At 44.6% G+C, this 24,370-nt stretch overlaps 1 protein-coding gene across 2 annotated transcripts in view; it reads right to left on the bottom strand.

The window, feature by feature from the left end:
* LOC118770064 (metabotropic glutamate receptor 8) overlaps positions 1-24,016 on the bottom strand; it is a 145,407-nt gene extending 121,391 nt beyond the window's left edge. For both annotated transcript variants that reach the window (XM_036517467.1, XM_036517466.1), the window contains exon 1: positions 23,504-24,016. In XM_036517467.1, the coding sequence (XP_036373360.1) occupies positions 23,504-24,016 (513 nt within the window). The remainder of the gene's footprint in view (positions 1-23,503) is intronic.
* Between the last annotated feature and the right edge of the window lie 354 nt (positions 24,017-24,370).

Genomic DNA, 24,370 nt, shown 5'->3' with positions numbered 1-24,370 from the left:
ACCGAAAGGTTGCCAGTTTGATTCCCTGCTGGAGCACTGCTGCTGTAACCTTTAGAAAGGAACTTAACCCACAATTATCTAAGTAAATATCCAGCAGTACACATGGACAATGTGTAAAATTGTAACCTACATAAGTCACTCTGGACAAGAGCGTATGCTAAATAATGTAATGTATATATGTTTTACCACCAGATGGCAAAAAGAGAATGAATAAAGTGATCCCCCAAATTACTCACGGCCCCAGAACAGTGTCTGTTTGTGCATGTTTTTGATGTCATAACACAAAGCTGGTAAGGAATTTCTCCCCTTCTCATTACTGGAGAAATATCACTTTCTACAGCTGACTATAAACTCTTTTTCATTATTCTTCTTTATAGTAGCCATGAATACCCTCTTTATTATTGTTAAAACAGGCCCCTGTCCAAGTCCCATTCTGAAACAAAAATGTTAACTAATTTGTAAACAGATGGGTATCCAATAGAGCTTCCCAAATACAATGACTTCAAAATTATTCATCGCCTGCTGACTAAATTGAGCAAGTTTGAGAAAATGGAGCATCATTTTGAAATAACAGCATCATCTGCACATCCGGAGACTGTGTGAGCCAGCAATTAAATCTGAAAAAGATTGCGCCTATCAAAGCTAACACGTTATTTTTAACTTCAAAAAGGTAAGCTCATGATCACAGCCCCGCTCCTCTTGACTAAACGTTAACGCAGCAAGCAGATAAGAGAGGAGAAGGGTGTGCGTTCAGTGAACCCGCCAGGAGATATGAGTGAGAGAAATGATTCTCGATGCAATGCTACAATAACGCAGAGGGCCAACCGGCACAGTAAATCCTTGTGACGCTGGTATAAGATAAGGGCAGAGTGAGAAGAGGTGAAAGCTCAATGTCAGCCTGGCAATTCAACGATAGTGACAGCCTTTAACAGCCCATACATTAGCACCCTCACCCTCACACAGGGGGATTGGGTCTGATGGCTCTTAAAGGGAGCGCTGAGTGGGGGTATTACCGGGCTTTCCACCAGGATTGCCATAATAACCTTAATCTGAACCAAAGGGCCACTGATCACACAAGGGGATGCACACCTCCATCTGAAACAGAACTGCAGGGCTGGGAGAACTGAGCCTCTCCCTCTCTCTCACACTCACACACATACAACCAGAGAGTACCAGTGTTCCGTATTTTTGTACTATCTCTGATTCTGAAATGAATTCAAATTTGATAATGAAACAATAAGAGCATGCTTGTGCATATAATGTGACACAAACAGTCAAACAGACCCCCTTTCCACAGACTCAGTCCTGGACCATTCCCCTAGCCAGCTTGACAATGAAAAAGAAAGACACTGCCCTTTGGACAGTGTTAACACCTGAGATTTCAGCTCTACTCATTACCTAAGCAGCAACCAAAGAGGAACAAGGAGTTCCTTTAACAAGGAATATAGTTAAAAATGCAGATCTCTCTGTGGTGTGCTCTCACACAGGCCACTGAAATCATTCTGTCGGGCCCATTAATGGCAAAGGAGCCATTTATATTCTCCAGTACACTCTTTAATATTCTAACCTTTAGTTTCTATAGGGGTCCTAGAATTTCAATGGCTCAGGCAGGATTCTGCGCCCTACCCCTAGGGTGAAATTTGTTACCACGTATGACAGGCCCAGTTTGCCTGCTATGTCCTGTCTCCCTTTTTACTTATTCCCTCTCCTCTTTCCTAACTCTTTCTCCTTTTTACCTCTCTCTCCTCTTCTATCATCTCTCCTTTTGCTTCTTTTCTCTCTCCTATTTCCCTCCTTCCTGCTCTCTCTCTCTCTCTCTCTCTCTCTCTCTCTTTCTTTGCACTTCATTGACAGTCCTTTGTTCACTCTGCTCTGCTCAGAGTAGGTGATAAGCTGAAAAGGTCAATCTGTGGTTCCTGAGTGGCTCAATTGGCATGGGGCTCATCTTGAGTGTAGGCTGAGCCTAAAGCTTGTGTTAAAGAACTGGCGATGTCATCTGCCCACAATGGCAGAACAAAACGGTTTCCTTCCACAAAACAAGTGGGTAGGTCTTCCAGGGGCTTCATCATCATAACCCTCTGGGCACACTGCTACTCATTGCGCACCTGGAAGTTGCTTGGATAACATCAGTGGAGTCGTGTCTATCCTCCAATTACCACTCATTTCACTGCAGTGCACTGTGGGACTTGTAGTGTAAAAAATAGCCATTGGGTGCATGCAAACGTATTGGAAGATTGCATCCATCTCACTTCAGCACTCCCACATGAGTTTGGAGGTTAACATAGTGAGAAAACCTTGATATGCAGCTGGAGATTCCAAAAAGAGCTGGACAAAGGGCCAAAAGCATCATCACAAAGGTCAAAGTGCATAAGAGTGAATAGGAGTCCAGGAATGGAGTCAGAAGCAAACACTATCCATAAGGCACTGCCCTCTGTCTTCTTGCAGACAGAATCAAAAGAAAATGCTCAGTTGATATACAGCTCTCCAATTTATATGTGTTATTTTTGCATACATAAACCATGAACTAACACGTATCTCACATTCTCACAAAAACTCTGAAGACATTCACAGATCAGGGCTTTCACCAAAGGAATCCAGCCAAAGTACCTTCCCCCCCCCCAGGTTGGATTCAGATCAGAGTGCCTGTGGCCTTCTCTGATCACGAGTTCTGATCACGGTGCGGCCGAGAGCACGACCCGGTCTCTGTTTAAGAAACTCCCCACTGGCCAGATCCCAGTGAGAGATGACTCAGCTGCACCCCTCCCTGCAGTCTCCCACTGGGGACACGCTGTTAATAATGGAGCTGGCACAGTCCTGCCCCTGTGCACTTTGGCAGGAGTAAGGCAAAGGGCAGCTGATCTGGTTCAATCTTTAATGTGCAACGGATCTGAGGACTCCATGCATGGTGCTGCTCTGGTCACTCGGTGGGGCAGTATTATAACAGCCAGGCATCTAAAATATTGGAACTGTGAACAAAATTTCCTTTCAATAAGTAGCAATAATTGTTCACAAAAAAACCCAGGAGCACCATTTCATTTGATAACAACAGCTTATGATTAGCTGTAATTAGGAAGCGCTGTAGACTTATTAGAGAGACTGAGGGGCATGGATCAATCACAGTTCTTAACAATGTCCAGCAGTGTATCTGTCTCTCTTGCTTTAACTCTCTCTCTCTCTCTCACACACACACACACACACACACACACACACACAAATGCACATCCGCACAACACACACAAACATGTACTCTTAAGCAGTTAAACAGTGCCACAGACACCCTCTTAAACACACACACAGACACAGACAGACATACACACACATACGTACACAAGCAAAATACACCAGTCTATACCTACACGTGCATGTGTGCAATCTCCAGTGCTTGACAAAACAGCGGGAACTGTAGCCAGGCACTGGAGTGCTGGGATCATCACATTTCCAGATCATTGCTTTACTTAAGATATCATTAGTAGCTGGGTCTTCAATGCATGTTAACGCAATGACATTTCATACACTGTATCAACAGTCTGTTGCCATCTGGTGTAGCCAGTGACCTTTTTTCGCTCTGATAATTCCAATTGTCTCTGCAGTCTTGTTGCTTCTCACACTATTGCTATTTACCTCTTAACGACAGAACATAGAACTACGAACATAACGCATGCACCTTTCATAAATATTTCACAGCTTCGCCACAGGAGTAACTTCTGAAATCACTATGCATTCAAAGAGGGACAATGTATGGAGACTTAACAGTCTTAGAGTCTGTGAGAGCCATACCATTATGTACTTGCGTGGCAGAAATCGTTATCCAGGGTAACTTATATAGCTTACATTACTTTATTTTATTTATTTATATAGTTGGATGTTTACTGAAGTAATTCAGGAGCTCCTGGCTTAAGGGTACAGCAGCAGTGGTCCATCTGGAATGAATGAACTTGCAACCTCCTGTGTGGAAATCCAGTTACTTAACCACTAAGCCTCACTGCCATGTTACAAGTATCAAGTAAAAGACACAGATGCTGGCTGAGCGCCCCTGAAGACCCTGTGAATAACACATTGACCCTAGGCAAGAATGCCCTATCAAGCATCTGAATAAATCCCTGCGGTAAAACTGGCCTAATCCTATGGAAATTGGCCCAATTTCAAAAGAACATCAGCGTTATCCTATGCAAGATGAGACATTTATGTCAGGGTTAGCAGCAGCGACCGAACCACATGCTAGCAGGACAGAGAAAAACAGCACGGCAGAGAAAAAAACATGTCTGGAAAAAGCTGTGAGGCTCTGCAACAATAACCAACCAATGCACTGACCAAAACTGCACTGAGATCAGCAGAACACTGCCTCGGCAGTGTGAGCACATCGATCTCACTGAATTGATCAAAATGATACAAAGCCACACACACACGCACACACACACACACACACATGCACACACATATACACACACACACAGAAACACAGACACAGACACACACACACACACAACACACACACAAATGCATGCGCACACACACACACACAGACACACGCAGACACACACACGCACACACACACACAACACACACATACACACACACACACAAATGCACGCGCCCACGCACACACGCACACACATACACACACACACACACACACACACACAGAAACACAGACACAGAGAAACACATACACAGACACAGAAACACACACACACATACACATGTGCAGAGCAACAGCAGGAATGAAAAGGAGGTCAAAGAGAGGTGCCAGACAGCAGGGTGTCATTATGCCGGATCTACGATTACACCTGCAGCATGAACAGAGAAGCTCAAATCACCTCCATGAAGTAGGACCTAGGCCTGGCCCCTTCCAGAACTCTCCCCCACAACACCCTCTCAGATCCGATGAGACCAACAGCTCCAATGGCTACGTCTCATTGGAGCAAGAGACAAGACAAATAACACCAATGTTCTTATACGGGACAGAAATTCAACCATAACGCAGGGAAGTAACTTTTTTGCTGGATTCCAGAATGATTTTGTGATCCCATTTGCCCTGTGCCCCCATATATCTCTGTTTGTTGCCCTAATCTCACTGTCATGAGTCTGTTTCTCTGGTTAAATGCTGCATGGCCCACAGCACTTTGCTGCAGCCTTATGTTTGCCATTTCGACCTGCCCCTGCCACCCCTCGGCCCCCATTTCCCGCTTTTCTCTGCCATCTTTTCCTTTGAACCGAGAGGATGTCGGTACGCCTTGTCACATATTGATCAGGATAGCCTTTTCACCCGGCTGACTAGGCAAAAGATTGCCTGCTTCTCAAAGTCTGGCATATTACAAGGTTACAATTCTGCTGTGAGTGTGTCTTCGGTTTTATTTCAGTGGTTTATTTCAGAAATGTGTGCTGTTCTCCCTAACACAAAGCGATAAAAGAAAGACATATTCCGGCCCCTCAGGCCTTCCAACAGCGTCTGTTTTAGATCCAGAGGTTGAGTCTTAAATTCATATTTTTTGTTCTCTACAACAAAAAAAAAACAGAGATCTCTGGACCAGGGGACTCCAGTGGCACCTGTCTGAGCACGGACGTGATAATTCATCAGGTGATGCTCAAGTGGAAATGCCAGAGCCCTTCGTGTCTGCTGTAATTCCACGTAAAGGGTCAGCGATCCAACATCGGCTGACAACAACAGTTCAGAAATACATTTGGTACGGGTGAACCCCCCAGCCCCCACCCCCACCCCCTGCCCGCCCCAGGGGGGTGATTTATTACCTGTATAAAACGGGGAGCTGAAGCAAAAATTGCCACTATCACAAAATTTTATGGTTGCAGGAACAAAAGTGTCATTTAGGAAGAAGGAGAAAAAGAAACTTTCCACGTTCCCTCCAAAATGAATTTCAAGCTTCATTTGTGGTTCTTGAATTCCGTGTTCACACCCTGTTGCCCCTCTACAAATACTGAGAGCGTTCCATCCAGGGGTGAGAGGCATTAATACCGGCATGCCTTTGAGTTGATTTCTGAATGTCGTTACTATGGGGGGGGGGGGGTGTTCCCTCTCTGTGATCAGAGTTAAAGGGAAAGCCTCTCATCTCTGAAAAGCCGTACCCCCACAGAGACACCCCACTGCGTCCCCCTCTTCACTGATCTCACCCTCTCTCAAATCACTTTCATTAAATAAAGTCAACAGTCACCACCCATTCAAAGGCCCTGCTAAGCAAGAGTAAGTCAGACTTTTATCATTGACTCCGCAATTCCATATGTCTATTTTATGCCCAACTGATCCTGAAAACAGCCAAAACCATCCAAGGGAGGAAATGCTAAAATTAGTGTAAAGGTTACAGTCTGTTGGTCAAACACAATCTGCTTACTGTAGGCAGGCGCTTCAATTTGTTGAGCAGGAGATGGGGTGGCCAAGCAACTGGCTGCTTTAGACACACAAAGGACGAAAGCAAGACCAACAACCCTGCTTAGATGCATTTAAATATGACAACAACCCTTTCTGTCCCATCAGTCTGCCTTCAGTGTTCAGCTGGAAAGGAAACAATAGATGCAACATGCGAAAAGTTTCTATAGTTGATAGAGTTGTGAGCATGTGCTCATTGACCCTGCTCAGGTAACTATAATGGAGTGAGCGTCAGTGGTCAACCGAGGTGCCAGTGCGCACTCGCAGTAAATGAAGGAGAGGTCCCGCAGAGTGATCTCATACTCCATTTGTTTTGATATCATCGCTTTCACGACCCGCCAGCCGCTGACATTTTCACACGGGCCGTCTTCCCCCTGCCCCCCCCCCCCCCCCCCCCCCACCCCCCCACCTCGGTTAAGGTCATGGAGTTTGGAGTCCTGAACTTTTCAGGTCTCCTTTGGACCTTGAAAAGATCAGCTTCAATCTTTGTTGAGACCCATCGGGCTGTGCTTTAAGCAATCTGTGACACCATAAAAGAGATATTGGAAAAATCCCAGTGTGGAGTTAACATCAATTGTCCCTGGGGTCTTAATGCACTGAAATGATGCTCTAATTTAATGTAAGTGAGTTATTTTTGGCTGGACTTTCATCAATGTAACATTGACGTAGTGGGACAGTGTGGTGTGTACCTGCATCTATACTGACACTGGATATGGAATTTCTTTCTTCCTTTTTAGTGAATCCCAGTTTATGTAAACACATATACTTGTGTATGTAAGTGCAGCAAACTTCAGATGGTGACTTGGGGAGGCAGCCAGAGAAACAGTAAGGTCAACTGAACGAGCGGCTTCCGAAGAGAAAGACAGTACCAACCTTACCACTAGAGGGTGTCATGGTCAGAAAAGTATACTATGTAAATTCTAACCAAAGGTACCTAACCTTACCTCAAAGATCATTTTTAAATGATCAAAAAAAAAAAAAACAACACACATCATGCCAAAATATTAAGGATAAAAGGACAGGATGACTACAGCTAATAATGCAGCTACATCTAGGGGGATCATTCAAATGAGAACTTTTCAAGAAATCATGCTGCGTGCCTTACTGTTGTTCCTATAATGCATATATCCACTGCGCTCTTTATTGGATTGTCAAGCGCAGTTCTCCACAAGCATGTAGTTGAACTCAATTTCAAATGTTAAGTTGCTTCTCTACTCTATATCAGATTACAGTAGTGCTCATGGGAAACTGAGACTTCATGAACTCTGTAACAGTTGGAGCTACCGTTACTTGTCAGTCAATTACTGACATGTATGAACTGAATCAAAATGTTCTGTTTTACATAGCAAACACTGTGACCAAAACTGATACCATGAGACAAGAAGTCTCAGTTTTCGCTCTGTTCATCAGTATTTATCACGTCTGTGTTTAGTTTTTGCCCCCCTACGCAGCCAAAGTGTCCCACCCCTTGGAACGCACCCGTTTCCAGCAGGATGGCTCATAGTGTCTCATTCCAGGTCTTTCCTGTTCTCTCCGAGCTCAGATTCCTCAGCACGAAGAGCATAATCTCATTGTTCATCTACCATGAATCGCCACAAAGTTGTTCATGTGAGCCCTGGTCAGTACAGCTTGTTTGGGGCATGTGCTTGGAGAGCAGCTATGAATTTTTCAGCTGATAAAAGGCAGGGAGCATCGTTTTCACATTTGGCTTTTTAATCCATAAATATTTGATGAGATCCCTGACTTGAGTTGGCTGCTCCTTTGGAGGAACGGAGGGTGATGTCATTTTATACAAATTGCTCTGATTCTGTGTAGGAAAAAAAACTATCGAATCACTTTTAAGCTCTGGGTGCCCTTCTTTTCAGCGAGGCGGATGTACTACAGTTTCCTTCCACGCTACAGGGCAGAGGCACTTATTTTTAGATTTTGATAATTACATTATTGCAGCGTATGCCTTTTCCATGTTTTTCAGATGTTCGTTGCAGAGAAAAACAATACTAACATGGAGATATATTTCACCCTCACCAACACATCGCTCCCTACAACACAAAGAAAACACACAGCCAATTAATGTCTCATTATATCTGAGTTTTGCTATGAAGGAGACAACACTGAAGCTGTTCTTTTTATTTATCAGCCTGCTTTTTTTTTTATTTCCTAAAAATACATTTTTTCACAGCACAGATTTCCCCTGGGTGGGAAAAAAAATACGGCATGTTTCACAGTCTCCAAACAACTTTCAGACGAATACACACAGTAATGTATGTAAAGAAAGGCATTGTTTGTGTGGTGGAGGTGTGAGAGGCGCCGCACTGTGAAGCGAATCACCTCCCACGAAGCACGGTGCGTGGTGTTAATTAGAGAGATGGTACTGTGAGGCATTTCCTGTGCCATGGCGCATTGTTTACAGGCTTGTCTCTTTGTTTGGGCTTTATAGTATTGGATCCAGTGGTGTGTTGGTCAGCTTATACTGCCGAGGGAGTCAGCCTTGAAAAAGAACCGGAGGACATAGAATTAGGCTGCACCTCTTCACGTCCAACCACACAACGCAGAAACTCAGAGGTCGATTGGTTCCAACCACACAGAATGCGGAACTGCAGAGGTCCGTCAGCCCAGCCACACAGAACACCTTACCACATAGACCCTCAAGACCAACCACAATGAGCCGCATATATCCATCAGTCTAACTACACAATGTATACACGCCTAACCACGTAGGCCTACCAGACTAACATGGACAGTAACCACAATTCTGTCTCAATTTTTTTAATCATTCTTAATGCTCTTTATCAAATGTATAAAATATTTTCATAATACTCATATCATATATTTTATATTATTAATTATAATATTAATGCTTTTAGACAGGATAATATTACATATTATAACAATTATAATATTTTAATATTATTATAATTATATTTAAATATTGTATTTTTTTCTTTAGTTGTTCAAACATGCCAGTGCACATGCCTTGAGAAGGTGACTCGTGTTATCTCACCTCTGTGTGTGCCGTGTTCTGTGACAGTAAATGTTTCCTACCCTGGGACATGTCACATGCTGCAGCAGATTGCTCAGCCCTGACGCTTAGCTGAGAGTGACTGGATGAAACTGCACACACTCCTGGCGCGTGGATGGGCTCCCTGTACGTTTGAATATGTAATAACAGCCCGCACTGTATGGAAACATGCATTCTGACATGTTCTGTCTTGCATCACGCGATTCTCAACTGAGGGGTCCCTGCTGCTGAGGCCGGGGGGGGGGGGGGGGTACCAGCATCTTCATTCATCAATTTTCTGCTGCCGTGGCAGGACTGAAGGGGAACACGTACGGCCAAAAGCAGACGTGTAATCTTTGTTTTCATTTTATATACGCTGTCACTTCTATTGATGGCCTCAAAGAAAGGCCGGAATATTAACGCCGGCGGCCCGAGCTTATCGGGGCACGGCAAGCGCCCCCCCGGAGCAAAGAACGCCTCATCGACTTTTGTAGGAAACAAGAATCCTATTCATATATTCATACCTCAGACTTAAAAATCGAGCGATCGACCGGCGGAGAGACGCCACGCATACGGTATCAGCCCCGATTGTAGGAGTTTTACTCATCCGTAGTAATATGTTTCAGCGCACTTGACCGATTAAAGGCGGGAGAGAGCGAATCTCATTAGCAGGTCCTCTTGGGGGGTGGGGGGGGGGGGTCTAGCCTGAGAGAGCTCGCCTGGGGGGTAATTAATTTTGCATGCTTATCCAGACGTTAGATTCTGGACTCCTGACAGCTCACAAAAGTGCCTAATTGTGCAATAAGGGATCCATCCTAGCTTTGGAGTGATCACAACGACAGGGGATCCACAGCAGATGGGCTGCAGACTGCATCCAGAGCCCTGCTCAGTCTACAGACCACACTCTACAAAGACTGGCTGCAGTCTATGGACCACACCCTTAACATAAAATCTGTCAATACACTAGATTTAACCTTATACTGTCAGTTGTCTACTTGATTTCCAGTTCAAACACTGTACTCTCGTACCAGGGAATAAGTCCATACGGGCAGCCCACACACATACAGAGTAAACTTTGTCCATTCCCCTAAGTTGAACCACCACTCCACAGACAACCAACCTTGGGCATACTTTATACACTTAATGCCCTACAGTCTCACTTTCAGCTCAGTTACCCACCAACACACTGACAGAACAGGGAAGAATAACAGCAGGGGGAGAAAAACACAAGAGATAGGAGAGAGAGAAGAGACTGCAGGAGAGACGGAGACACATATCAGCCCTTACAGAGAAAACGCACGTCACACGCTGCTTCACGCAGTCAGAGCGATATCAGTCACGCACACCCGTACCTGGAGACACAAACAGGGCTGTGAAAAACAACCCCTCCGCACGCTAAGATGTGTTCAGATAGCGAATGAAGAGGGATTGGTAAAAGAAAAATAAATAAATGGGCAAATGGCAGCTCCCCATTAGCCCGCAGCGAGAAGAAAGAGGAAAATTGCAGCCAGAAGTGAATGGTTCCACCCGAGGCCTCACAGTTCCTCAGCAGGGGTTGTCATTATGGAGATGGAAATGAGATTTACAATATTGCAGAATGGGCTGTGTGTAACACCCTCAAATAGGCCACACTCTGCACCTAACTCCGGGCATTAGTCACAGTGCATTCACACCAAGATCACAACATGTACACAATTACAATACACTTTACATAATTGCGCTGCACTAAAAATTATGCCCAAGTCTATTAACATGAGGATAATATCCATGCTGAAAAGGTTAACTGCTGTACGTTCACAAGTTACATCAGGGGTGTCTCACTCATTTCCTAGAGTTCTTGGTGCTCTGTTCTTGACAACATGACTAATCTCATCATTTATTAAATTTGATTTTTTTATTTCCAAAATCTTTATGCACATAATATTGATTTACTTGCCTAGCAGACATCTTGTTCCAGGGCAGCTTACATGGTTTACATTTTAGCTATTTGTACTGCTGGCTATTTACCAAAGCACCTTGCTCAAAGACACACCAGCATTGCTGCTGCTGGGATTTGAACCTATAATCCAGTGACGCAGTCCCTTTTCCACTGAGGTGTTGCTGAAAAAATAAATAAAATCATCAATCACAGGTGGAGATTATTGCTTATATGCCATGTACTCAATAAACATTTGTTACACAGTGTAATTTTGGGAAAGGCACAGTTGTAAATGTCATGTTGCTAATTAACTGTTTGTACCAATTAAGACAGAAGAATGGGTCCAAAAAATGGACCAAAAATGGACCAAAAAATGTATACATGCATCTTTCCAGGAATAATACAACCATCACATACGCAAAAATAAAATACATCATGCATGAGCCCGTCATATCAAGTCATATCAAGTCTCTGAAAATAATGTCAGCATTTTGGATTGAATGTACAGTTTACACTGAATATCAGGTGACAATATATCTGGTCATGCAGTCACAATGTATATATTCTGTCCTTCGAAAACTTAATACAGTATAGATACTTTTGACCAAACCCTGTTCCTGGGTGACACGACATCACTAACAAATAGCTCCATCATTAAGTCAGCTCTGGCTACCATTAATGAGCAGACAGGTAACTTCTGCGGAAGTGGAAGAAGGTATGACTAACACACCTGTGTCTGGACTCCTGTATGTGTGAGTGTGTCTGTTTCCACGCATTGTTTGACTGCTTGAGTGTGCAGTTAAACAGTGTTATTTGCTGAAATCAAGAAAGAGTCAGGTCTGTTGAATCTACAGCTGGCACTATGGGGTAGGAGAGTTTGGTATGTAGATACTTGACAGTCATGGCTGCATTAACTAGTGGCTGGACCTTCAGCAGCCCACCCCTTATGGCATAACACAGCTAATTTCTAATGCAGGTACTGATCTGAGACTTTCACCCGCACAAATGTCTTTACAACTTTATAAGAGCCTTCAAAGCCTTGAAAGAAAAATATTTTATGAGGACAGACATACATGATAGATTAACACATAGTTATCCACACATCAATAGTAATGTCACTTGAAAAAGATGAACACAGTACACCCAATTTTTCTGTGAAATACAGCACTGAAAAACTCCGGAAAAACCTCACTGCATTTGGCAACTCCATTTGCGGCTAACATAATACTCAGACATGAGCCAGCCAGGTGTAGTCAATAACAGCAGTACGCCTAGAGACAGACTGATGCACAGCTCACTGAATCCTCCAATTATTGTGGCTGTCTTAAGGTTTAATAATGTCTGGTATAGAATGGCTAGTTTGTACAACCAAAAGGACATATTCCCTTAATGATCCCACAAGGGTAGATTCTCTTAAATAAACATCTAGGGCCCCAATGATGCCTGGCAACCCAGCTATCCCACAGAGTACAGCTCACACACACAAACTCCCACACACAGAGGACAGAATGCCATCTGAAATCTCATATATCTTTCTGAAATTGGTAAAAAAAAAATGAAAGCAGTGATTTGAAAGCAACTATATTGGTTAGAAAATGGTCATTACCATGCGGCCTGTTAAAGCAGTAAAACGCCTGAGTGGAAAAAGTGCCTTGCCACTCCATATCACTACGTTCTGTGATAACATAACAGATAATCTCAAAGAAACAGGGACTGGCATTAAACTCATAGCAGTATTTGTATTGAGACATAATCTCCAGTGTCTCCATTCTAAAAGTGGCAGGAACATTCTCTTTGTCATTATAACCTTCCTAACAGGAAAGCGGGTTGAGATTGAGCTGTCCGCATGAAGTCATCCATTTTTTATGCTCCGTCTTTGGATTCTCACTGTCCAAACAGTCTTGGAGAAGATTTGTGGGAGAAAACTTTTCCACTTTAATGAAAGACGTTTGTGGTGAGCACATTTTTTTCGTCAGCCTGAAGGGAAAGAAACCTTTTCTTTTGGGTGCGGTCTGCTCCAGACCCATCCACTACATTCTCCAGAAGACAAATGGCAAAGCAGCGCTCAAAGCGCTTCTTATGTGTAATTTGCCTGCTGTGCTGGTGCAAGGGTACTAAAGCTTCTAAAAGAGAAAACAAATTACCAGTGACATCCATTCCTAAGCAACTGAACTGTGTGTTCACAGAGGTTGTTAAAAGGCCATATCGTCGGCTGTCTGCGAGACAGTTGACCTTCTTCCATTTCATTAATATAATAACCTTTTGGTTACAGCGACGGGTGTGTACTTACCATGCAGTGTAAATAGCACAATTTTGCCAATGCCCAATTTTGAGCCCTATCCTTGGAAACTGAATTGAATAAATTTCAAGGATTGGAAAAACTACTTCCACTTTTAATTACTCGTGGCACTTAAAATCACTTGTTTAACGGAAGCCAGATGTAAATTGCCACTTGTCATTTGGCAGCAGATGAGACATAATGTAGGCAGTTTACCATGCGGCTGTCTTTGGCGGGACAGGGGACAGCCAGTAGGTACAGACAGATAAATGTAAATGAGTTTTGCGTGACGCTGGTGTCTTCAGAGTTCCGAGATGACTGTGCGTTCAGCGCAAATAGGATGAGGCAGATAATTAATTTAATTTACTCTTCATGGAAGAAGTAAGTGGTCTCGAGGTGCCTCATTATTCAATTCAATTTGCCATCAATCTTGTCGTGGAATGAACCCGGAGACATCGTAGCAGCGGTTCCAGAACTTTCTCCAGGGATTTATCCGGATTTTAGAGGACATTAGAAAAATGTAATGCCACTGTAATCATAATAATAAAAATAATAATACAGGACTGAAATTATATAGCACCTTTCACAGATCTCAAAGCGCTTTGCAATAGTGGCGAAGGCCATGGTGGGAGGCGATTCACCTCAGCCACCATTTTGCAAGGCACCAAATCCAAAAAAATAAGTACAAATATAACTATAAATCATAATCAAAGGGTCCAGATGTGTGACATCCAGACTAGCGTCTTATCCTCAGGTGCATTTCAGCTTTTCATGACTCTTCATGCGCTTCCATCTACGGCAGCTACAGGTTTCTCAGGTTGGCAGAGAATTTCATTGGAGTTTTTGTTTTGTGCCGCTGAAACGTTTTTTTTTTTATTCTCTGCACTGTGGCAGACTTGATGCTTGGTATTCAGCGCTTAGCAACTCACAGTACGGCCCGAGCGTGCGTCTGAGAGGGGCTTTGATTCCGCTCATTCAATTTTACCCGTTTAGATAAATCATTTATAAACAGCTCAGAAAAGAGCAGTGAGCGGAAAGGGACCACCTTCATCACGCCTGTCGATTCAGCATCTCACCCATCAAAGGAGCATAGACCAATCCACTGACAGCCTCAATTTTACTCAATACCAGCATCCTGGTATGTATTCAGTGAAGGTGTATTCAGTGTCTCCTGCTTCCGTCCAAAATTCGCCGCTGTTCCATCATGCACAATTCCTAAAGGCTCCAAATCTCAATCACTATATCAAGCAATGCTAAATAAGCAATCACACGTTTATTGGAGTTAGCCAGCGCGGATTCACTGAGTTTTTGGTCAATGAGATGATATTGCCCAAAGGAAATTAAAGAGGCCCAGAACAACAATCGCAGTGGCCTGAATCTACGCAAAAATGCACATTCAAAACAAGTTCCCAACAAGCAGGCAAAACATTTCAACTTTTTTCTTTTCTTTCAACTTTTTTACTTTAGCCTTCTTAAGTCAAAAAGACCTGCAAGCTTGTTGCTCAGGTGTTTGCTCAGGTCCAGCCACTGCAATTGTTGTTTTGGGTCTGTTTCATGTGTTTTGAGTAGTGTTGCATCACTGACCAAAAACCAGGTGAGCAATCACTGTAGAACCTGGTCTGGCAGCTGGATTTTTCCAGCTGAGGCTCAGACACTGGGACGAGGTGGCTCTGACTCTCGATCTGGGCTCTGACCCCTCGGCTCTCTGCAGCGGCGCTCCCGGACATTGCCGAGGAGAGGGAGATTAAAGGCTCTCTTGCACGCCCCTCACCTCTCCCACCCTTCTACAACACGCATCAAAGGGAAGCGGTGACGGATCACTGTGCACCGGGCGGGATATGGGCGGAGCTGGGGAGAGCCAAACAGACTCCCGCGTTCATCTCCTCCGAGCGTGAACGATGGAGGCGGGGCCTTGCAGTTTAAACCACTTTGCCCATTGCGCAGAATCTGTCGCCCGGTGAAGTCTCATATTTCAGCTAAACACTTCCCCAGGATATTAGTCAAAGCAGTCTCTGCAAGGCACGTGATTAATTTCACCTGAGATGATCCCATCACACTGTAAATATGTCACCCTTTCTGTGAACTCGTATCTTCCATTTAGAGTCTGCAGGACTGCATCCTCTCCCCTTGACTGAATATTGTGCACTGAAAAATATGTCAGATATGTCAAACACTGAATACAGTATTCAAGGATTTGTTTGTAAGTATTTCTGTGCCACAAGTCTGCTTGTATTTATTTATTTGTTCTCTGCAATGTAGGACTGGATTGGTATCTGCCAAATGGATAAATAACAGTAAAACATAACTACAAATTTACAGAATGTACAGCACTGGAAAAATGCTTTAGTACTGATGTCTTAACATTTTAACACCCAGCTAAATGTTAGTACTATAAAATGATTCTGTTGTGTTTTAGTTATTGTTCCAGCTGAAAATGTAAAACTTTTGTTAACATGACTCATCTACTGCCGGGTTGCAAGCATGGGTATACAGATTGGCCAGTAGTAGCACAACTTCAAGTAGGCTACCATACAACCTCGTGTCAGCACAGAGACATCTGCAATACAAACTGGTGAACAGCAGCCTAGATAAAATAGGAGATTATATATGTGAAGAAAGAATTATAGGACAGGCGGGACAAATTCATGAGACCACATGACACTGAGAGATTACAATTGTGTGGCATGTTTCACATCTTGACTAATGACATTAATTACTTAGGGAATACCCTGGCTCAAAGCAATGCTGGCTGCTCCTGGCAGCCACCCAGGACCAATAGGCTGAGGCTGACATGGGGGTGTGAATCTATTCTAAATACTGAAGCATTCCCCTGCCTTTGCAATTGGTCTACCAAGGTGCCAATCACATTACCAGCTAGTGACAACTAGTGGCTAGGTGCCAATCACAATGTCAGGCAGTGATGGGAGACCGATGGTCAAGAAGGCTCATAGTGGAGTTATAATGTGCTATCAATAACTCAGGGATCTGACCAAATTAATGACTTGCAGTTAAAGAGCAACATCTTGATACGAGTCAGTGATTTACAGCTTGTGGTAGCACCACCCACACACACACCTATCTTGCCAGGACGGGGTACACAGAGAGGATGTGTCTTTAGTTCTTGACACAAAGCCAATCCTTGTGAATTCTGTGGCAACACGCTGCCCTCATCTTCCGTTATGAAGCCGAGCTGGAGAGAGAGAGAGAGAGAGACACTCCGCACATGAGTTGTTTCACGTCTTCACCTTTCGGCGAGAGCTTCCTGATTAAATCCAAACCAAGTGTCTCCTGTTGAGGGGCCAGAGTTCTGGCTCCCCGACATCAATTATGAGAGCAAACAGGAGCCTTCCCTCCCTAGAGGGAGCGCTGGAGGTGCGTATTGATTAGCACGCAGTGGCGCGGCGGTGCTCATCATATTACTCCGTAATGGAAATCAGCTGGGGTGGTCGTCACGCCCGGCAGCGAGACGAATCGAACGGGGGGTGGGCGTGCGTGAGGTGAGGCGCTCTTCGCTCACCCTCAGATTTTCCCTTTCCCCTCCCCTCCCCTTAGCAGTGTGAGTCTAGCCGAACCTCCCTCGCCCTTGCCCTTGTTGTCCCCTACGCACTCCCCTGCGGTGACGCCTCCCAGGCGGCCTCGGGGGAAGAGGAGGAGGGTGAATGGAGAGGGTGACGTGGGCGACCCCTCAGCGGGAGCCCCCTGCTGTGACACTGACCGTAGCATACCCTCATTACCTCCAACTCTTCACCGCTACCATTTTTTTTCCCCTTCTTCTCATTCTTCGTCTTCTGTGTCCACCAGCTTGAATTATTCACTGCGACTGTTCAACTTTCAAAAGGACGGAACATTAAAAATACATAGGGGACATCATAACGCAGTTTATAATATTCTTACCTTTCACTTCGTCACCTATCATAAAACAAGGGTTCTTCTGCAGAGCATGCTGACGAAACCAGCCTGTCTGAGACTCCCGCTCTCCCGTTAACTAGCTAAGAAATATATTCAACAAAAGTAAATACCATCTGAGACACTGCGTTCCTCCAGAGGAAAGAGCTCATTACCATATTTTTTTTTTTTTTGAAAAAGCAAGCTGTAGAAAATGAGGTCAGAACCCTGCAAAGCGCAAAGCATCAAATTTACAGATATCACCCTTTTGTCCTCTTCCAATGCTCTCTCAGGCTATACCCTCCTCCTCTCTCTGTCCCCAAACCCTTTCACCTTGTACCTACACCCTTTTAGCCTACACATACACCCTTTAATCCGCTACATACACCCTATCAACCTGCACATACACCCTTTAATCCTGTACATACACCATTTCAACCCGCATAGACACACTAATCCTGCACATACACCCTTTCAGCCTTCACCTACACCCTTTAATCCTCTACATACACCCTTTCAGCCTGCATATGCACCCCTTAATTCTGTGCATACACACTTTCAGAGGGCACATACAACCTTTCAGCCTGCAAATACACCCTTTAACCCTCTATATATAACATTTAATCCTCTACATACACCCTTTTAACCGGCACAGACTAAATGCACATACATCCTTTATCCCCATCCCTCCACCCCTCCAATCCACACATACACCCTTTAATCCACTACATACAGCCTGCACACTCACCCTTTAATCTTAAACCTTCACACTTTCAACCTGCTCACACACCGTTTAATCCTCTTCCCACAATTTCAGCTTCGTGTTTTGTCCTGTTCAACATAATGAAACACAATGTCTGGTGAGACTAATTGTGACAACAAGAATAACCACAGCAAATTATAAATAGTTACATACAAAGCACAGACTGTGGTCAATATTATGACAGACATGTATACTGATTTGACACATGTGATACATATTTATCTTCCTTTTAATGACAGAGTGCATGAATGGAGGACGATTTCAGCAAAATAACTGGAGTAATCTGTAAAGGCCATAAAATATTCCCAAAAAGATGAAGATACTTTCATCTCAAAAATGCCTCATAGCACCAAATAAATGTATTTTTTTTCCTCAGTTTCTCCAACAATGCTCTTAATAACAATGCTTAAATTGTAATGAAACAGCCAAACTCTCTCGCACTTGACTGGAAGCGAAAAGAGCAGCTCAGCTCCTGTTATCCATGACTGACACCCTCCTCAGCCGAGCAGACATGAATCACCGAAAACCGCCCTTCCTGTCCAGTCAGATCGGGCCTGTGAATGTCACCGCCAGCCCGGCTTGGTAAGGGAGCAAAACGATCCTGTGGAAGAAGGTATCATGGTGGAGCTGAGGGAGTAGGACTGGATATTGAGTGTTTTGAGATCCCAGTTTGTGCTGGAAGTCGCTCTGGATAAGAGCGTCTGCTAAATGCGTGTAATGTAACGTAATGTGCTGTAAACGCCTGGAACGTAAGTTTGGCTTTGTGATATGTTCCCCTCGAGTCCCTCCAGTCCTCCCCCGTTTTCCCACTAGAAAAAGGAACTGTTTGTGGTGCGCTAAAATAATATTACAACAATGAAAGGAAACAATTTGCACATGGACATCGATTCCTCTCTTCCGTTCTGTTGTACTTGTACGCGTTTGGAAAACCTGATGATGCCACATTGTTAGTCTTTCTCAGTCTGGCGCGAAAATTCACACTCTCTTGACTAAACGCTTGCAGCATCTTGGTGTGCATGTGAGAAACTTCAGCGTCAGCGCCAACCAAAATCACACCCCCAGCCATTTATAGAAATGGTCTAATTATACGTATCTGCTGTGGTGACCCCCCTCCTCTCCTCACAAGGGATTCAAGACTTCAGAGAAAAAAAAAAACACAACGATGGACTGATTAAAGATGAATAATGTGTTTCCTCATTACAGCTTAATAAGACAGCCTTTGCGTATGCACTGTGTGTGTGTGCGTGTACCGCCTCAACCTGCGGCTACGAGCCACATCTGGTTAATTATTTCCATGTCTTGTTCCGAAATTATTTCGGGAGGACAATTAAAATTCCACTTGTTATCATAAAGGTCACGTTTGTCGGTTTCTCAAAAACTGGAGACGCCTTGCCAGAGTTGGGCTGAAGATCCTTAACAGTGTAACGTATTCCCCTTAATGAGAACTCCTGTTTGTTGTTTTAATGTGCCTGGGGTTCATTATTATTAATTTAATTTCTTTATGGGGGTGGGGGGGGAGCAGAATCATTAAGATTCAGAATGCTGCTTGCCCACACCTTTGCATTCCTGCTCTGAGTCACAATGAAGAACGACTACAGCACAATACAGGACACAGTGCACTACAGAACACACCATTACACACAGTACAGGACACAGTTCACTGCAGGACACACTACAGACCGCAGTGCACTGCTACATTCTCTGTGTATAAGTATTTCAAGTATTCATGCATATACCCCAGTTTATTCATTGGGAACAATGAGAGTGATATCATCAGTAGGCACACGGACTTGTTTCACTGAGACGTTATTGTCACTGAAACAATGAGCATTAAATATATTATCCAGTTTAAGAATGTACACAAGTGCAAAGATAGTCACAATGCAAGTCATCACTAAGCAGCTAGAGGTGTGTGCTCCCCCGCATGCCTGACAACTTTTATGACCAATGGCAACCCCACCATGAACATCTGTGCAATGCAGTAAATTGCTGTATTCTTACAATTGATGAGCAATTATGTTCTAATGATGCTGCGTCAAAAGAAAACATGCTTCTATTAGGTGACATGAATAGCTCAGTTTTTTTGTCACACCACTGAATATGACCTTTAAGCTGTTTAATAAATAGGCGAGGCTCAATTTTATTGTCTCGGGATTTCATTCAGTTCAATGCACAAATAAATGTGCATCTGTTTGTTAATTATGTTTTAATCTAATTGTTGCCTCCCTTGTGTAATGAAGTGTGTAATCTGCTTTAATCAGGAAATGTCCCCACACTAAAATGAACATATTTATTTTGATGTCTGTATTGAAGTTGCAGGTAGAAAAAAGCACATTTTGCCACTTGGGTCAAGTAAAACGTGGTGAATACTAAGTACTAGAGTAATGAAGCTTGCTTGATTAGCACGTCTTTTGCCAATATATTAGACATGATCCCCTAGCCACTTGTCTTAAAACAAGACATGGTTCTTTCTGTAATCAACAATGTACTGATCTTTAGCCCAAACCCTTTACAGAAATATACTTCAGAAGTGAAATCAGCGAAATCAGAATAACAGTAATAGTGTCCTATGGAACCAAAGTAAAACAAATCAGCCTGCCCTGTAGGAGATATTTCAGGGGAGACTAAGGTGTGGCCAAAGCCCCACCATCTGTGTGTGGAACACCGTGACCAATCAAATACTGCTGTGTTACTACTTACTGAATTCAGAAGCCATTCAATGCTGACCTACGCAGAGTAACACATTAAGCATTCCCCTGTAAAACAACAAGCTCTTACACCCCTGAGCCATCTTCAGTTACATAATAGACATCCTCAATGAAACAGAGTTACCACCACAGACAATAAGGAGACAATACAGCATGCATTTTAGAATGGTTATAACACACACTTCAGGGGGCTCCCGTGTGGCTCAATCAGTTAAGGCGCTGAGCTGAGACTGACTTTGCTCCTCCACGGTGGGTTAACTTGGCCAGGGTGCTCTTGGCACCCCACAACTCATCAGGCACCTATGAGTCACTGTATACTGTGTTTCATGTCTTGGTGCACTGTGAGACTTGATATGAAAAACAGTCATTGTTAGTGTACTAGTGTATCAGAGGACTGCATTCACAGCGCCTTGGTGTTGCTACATGAGTGTGGAGATTTCTGGGGTGGAATGAGCCAAAAATGGAGTGAGAAAAGGGGGGAAAGCATGAATACCACACACTTCAGCTGCATATGCTGACACCTGACATTAGAAACGTCCTTGACATTTAGTGCGTATCCTACAATACTCCCTTATCTGACATCTACTGTCTCCTTAGACACTATCCATGCAGCCATTGAAACACTCATCACTTATACTACACATATGTAGTATGATAGCTAATCTTCCCCCAGTCCATTTTCAGCTACTTGGCGAAGAGCTAGAACAAAAATTGATTCCGTCTATGATGTGCATCGAACCAGACTGCTGCAGACTTTTATTTTGAGATGGGCAAACATGATCTGCGCCCATCCATTCCACAATTTCAAAAACATCGCAATTATCAATGAGCCCCACCCCGACTTGGCATTCTAACTGGTAAACTGGGGAGGGCATCCAAAGTTCATGCAGGAGTGAAAGGGGATCTTTTATGCTCAGGATGCTCCATATTCTTCAGCGGAAAAAATCCCAGTGGAAGAAATATTACCAAGACAACGGATCTGTTTGTGACTTCGGGGTTGGTACCATTGCGTTGGAAATATCTGAAGAAATGCCAAGGTATAAAGTGACTTTCACACAAAATCTGCCATAGAAAGGGTGCTTAGGTCTTAGCTCCTCAGAATACTGGTGAGTGTGTGCAGCGGTACGTGACCATACATACTTTTTCAAATTCTGAGATTGCCACACCTCAATAATTTTGCTGAGCTGAAGATCCAGGTCCCTTGCAAAGAGAACCAGTTTTACCCTTCTCCTGACATTTTTGGGTAAAGTCACAAGTTCTGAGCTATGCTAACCTGACTCCTCTGAATTAGCTCTTCTTCCTCCTCCTTCATGAGGACATTTTTCCTGTCTGTTAATGTAAATTCATCCCACCATTGTCCAGGTTCCCACCGTAGAAAATACCAGCATCTGATATTCTCTTACCAGAGTCAGTTTCATATAGCCATCCCATTCACCTTTGACCATATTTATATTCTCAAATGGGTCAACATTATGTTATTACAGTGGGTGAGAAAATCTTTGCACCCTGGTATCAGATTACAAAAAAACAGCCATATGTTTATCAAATTTCAAATCTGCTATTTTCAACCTATAACAGATGTTGAATTATTCATGGGACATGAAACACCATCTAACCCATCAACTGTAATGTGATACTAATGCAATATCACCTCCTCACAGAGAAATCACTTAAATGCTTTAAATCCTATTAGGCAAATGCACATTTTATACTTCGGCGTAATAAGAGAAGTGACAAACACGAGGACCAAGAAAACCTGCAGTTTTCACCACTTGCGTGACACACTAGTTAAACTGCACCCTTTGTAAATCACGCTTAGCGTCATGGCTTAGAGGTTCAGAATGCAATCAGGACGTTAGCATTCTGAAATGGAACGGAGAGCATACAGACATGGCTAGAATGCTCCGTGCATCATTATGGAAGCATCTCGCATTCCTACACTCCAGATATCATGCGCACGGCAACAAACTTAGCATGTAGCAAACACACCCCTCAAACATTATGGTTCATTTCTTCAGCAAGCTCATATGACTATTTGACCTTTGGCAGAACCTTTTTTACCACCTGGTCGCTCCTGCATTTAAATGAGCAGTCCGGCCCCAAGCCTAATTACAATACAGATCATGTAGTCAATCCCCAGAAGAACACAACAGCACAGAGCTCCCAGGGCTTAGCCGAGGTGAAACACGACCGAGAGCATTTTAATTGGTTGTCATAATTGAACTTTATCTGCTCCAATAGCAAACGCCACGCAGCTTAAATGTTTAATACCAGAACCGAAGTGTCAGGGGCCCCCCGGCTCCTGGTTTCACTTAACATCCCGTGACAAGCGCGGCGAAAACGGCGGAGCTCATTTCAGAGCAACTTGCGGATCTGAGCAGACGCCTGCCTAGGGGGGCCGGGCACAGCGTGGAGAGTCCATAATGAAGCCTCATGAGGTACACTGTCTGCCTGCCTGGATTCCCAGCCAACGTCCCCTCAACATCACCACCGGGAGCAATCAGCAGAGGGGCCAAGATCGCCCTCTCTACCCCCCAGAGCCAAACCCCAAAGGGACCGGAGAGGAGCCCGTACCTTAAAGAGTCGCAGGATGTTGGCCACCATGATGGACACCGAGCTGGCGGCGGCCCCGATGACGCCGACGATCTTGTCGGGCTTGGCGAAGATGGGCGGGTCGCCGTTGGCGCAGCGGACGTCGGAGGCGTCCTTCTCGATGAGCGCCTGCACGAAGGTGAGCGACTGCTCCAGGGCGTAGGTGTCCCGCGAGCAGGTGTCCAGGATGCGGGCGCCCAGCGTGACGTTGGGCAGCAGCTCGGGGTCCTTGTTGATCAGGTCGATGGCGAAGAGCATGGCCTCCAGGCGGTGGATGCCCTTCTCCTTCTTCAGCTCCCCGCAGGGCACACCCCGGTCGCCCCGGGCGTGCACGGGGAACAGCCCGCCCAGGATGATGTCGCCCTCCAGGCGGATGGAGTGGGCGTGCTCTTGCGCCTCCGTCCGCTGCATGGAGGTCAGCAGCCAGCAGCAGTTGGCCGTCAGCAGGAAGAAACACTGGCAGGACACGGAGCGGCGTTTGGAGTCCCTCGCCATGGCGACGCGGGGCGAGGCGCGGGCGGGGGGCGGGGGGTGGGCTGGCGGTGCGCGGGGCAATCAGAGAAGCAGGCGACGGACTGGCGGTGGGTGCAGGATCCAGGCGGGACCATCAGTGCCCCCCTCTCCCTATCAGTGCTGATTCGGGTATCCTGAGTCCACGGCTGGGTAACCGTCGATCTTTATAACGTCCCGGCCGCACGGGGCTTGCATGTCAACGGGGAGGAAAAGATGGAGAGCAGCGGAGCTGGGGAGGTTCAGTGGAGGATGAAGAAAGGGTCTCAGTGTCTCCGAGTCAGGCTGCTGTGATCTCACATGCTCCTACAGTAGACAAAGAGGATAAAAGCATCTTAA

Source organism: Megalops cyprinoides, chromosome 23 (assembly GCF_013368585.1).
Source record: "Megalops cyprinoides isolate fMegCyp1 chromosome 23, fMegCyp1.pri, whole genome shotgun sequence".
In the NCBI taxonomy this organism is placed as follows: domain Eukaryota; kingdom Metazoa; phylum Chordata; class Actinopteri; order Elopiformes; family Megalopidae; genus Megalops; species Megalops cyprinoides.
Note: the sequence above shows the minus strand (reverse complement) of the source record. Positions and strands in the feature narration are given on the sequence as shown.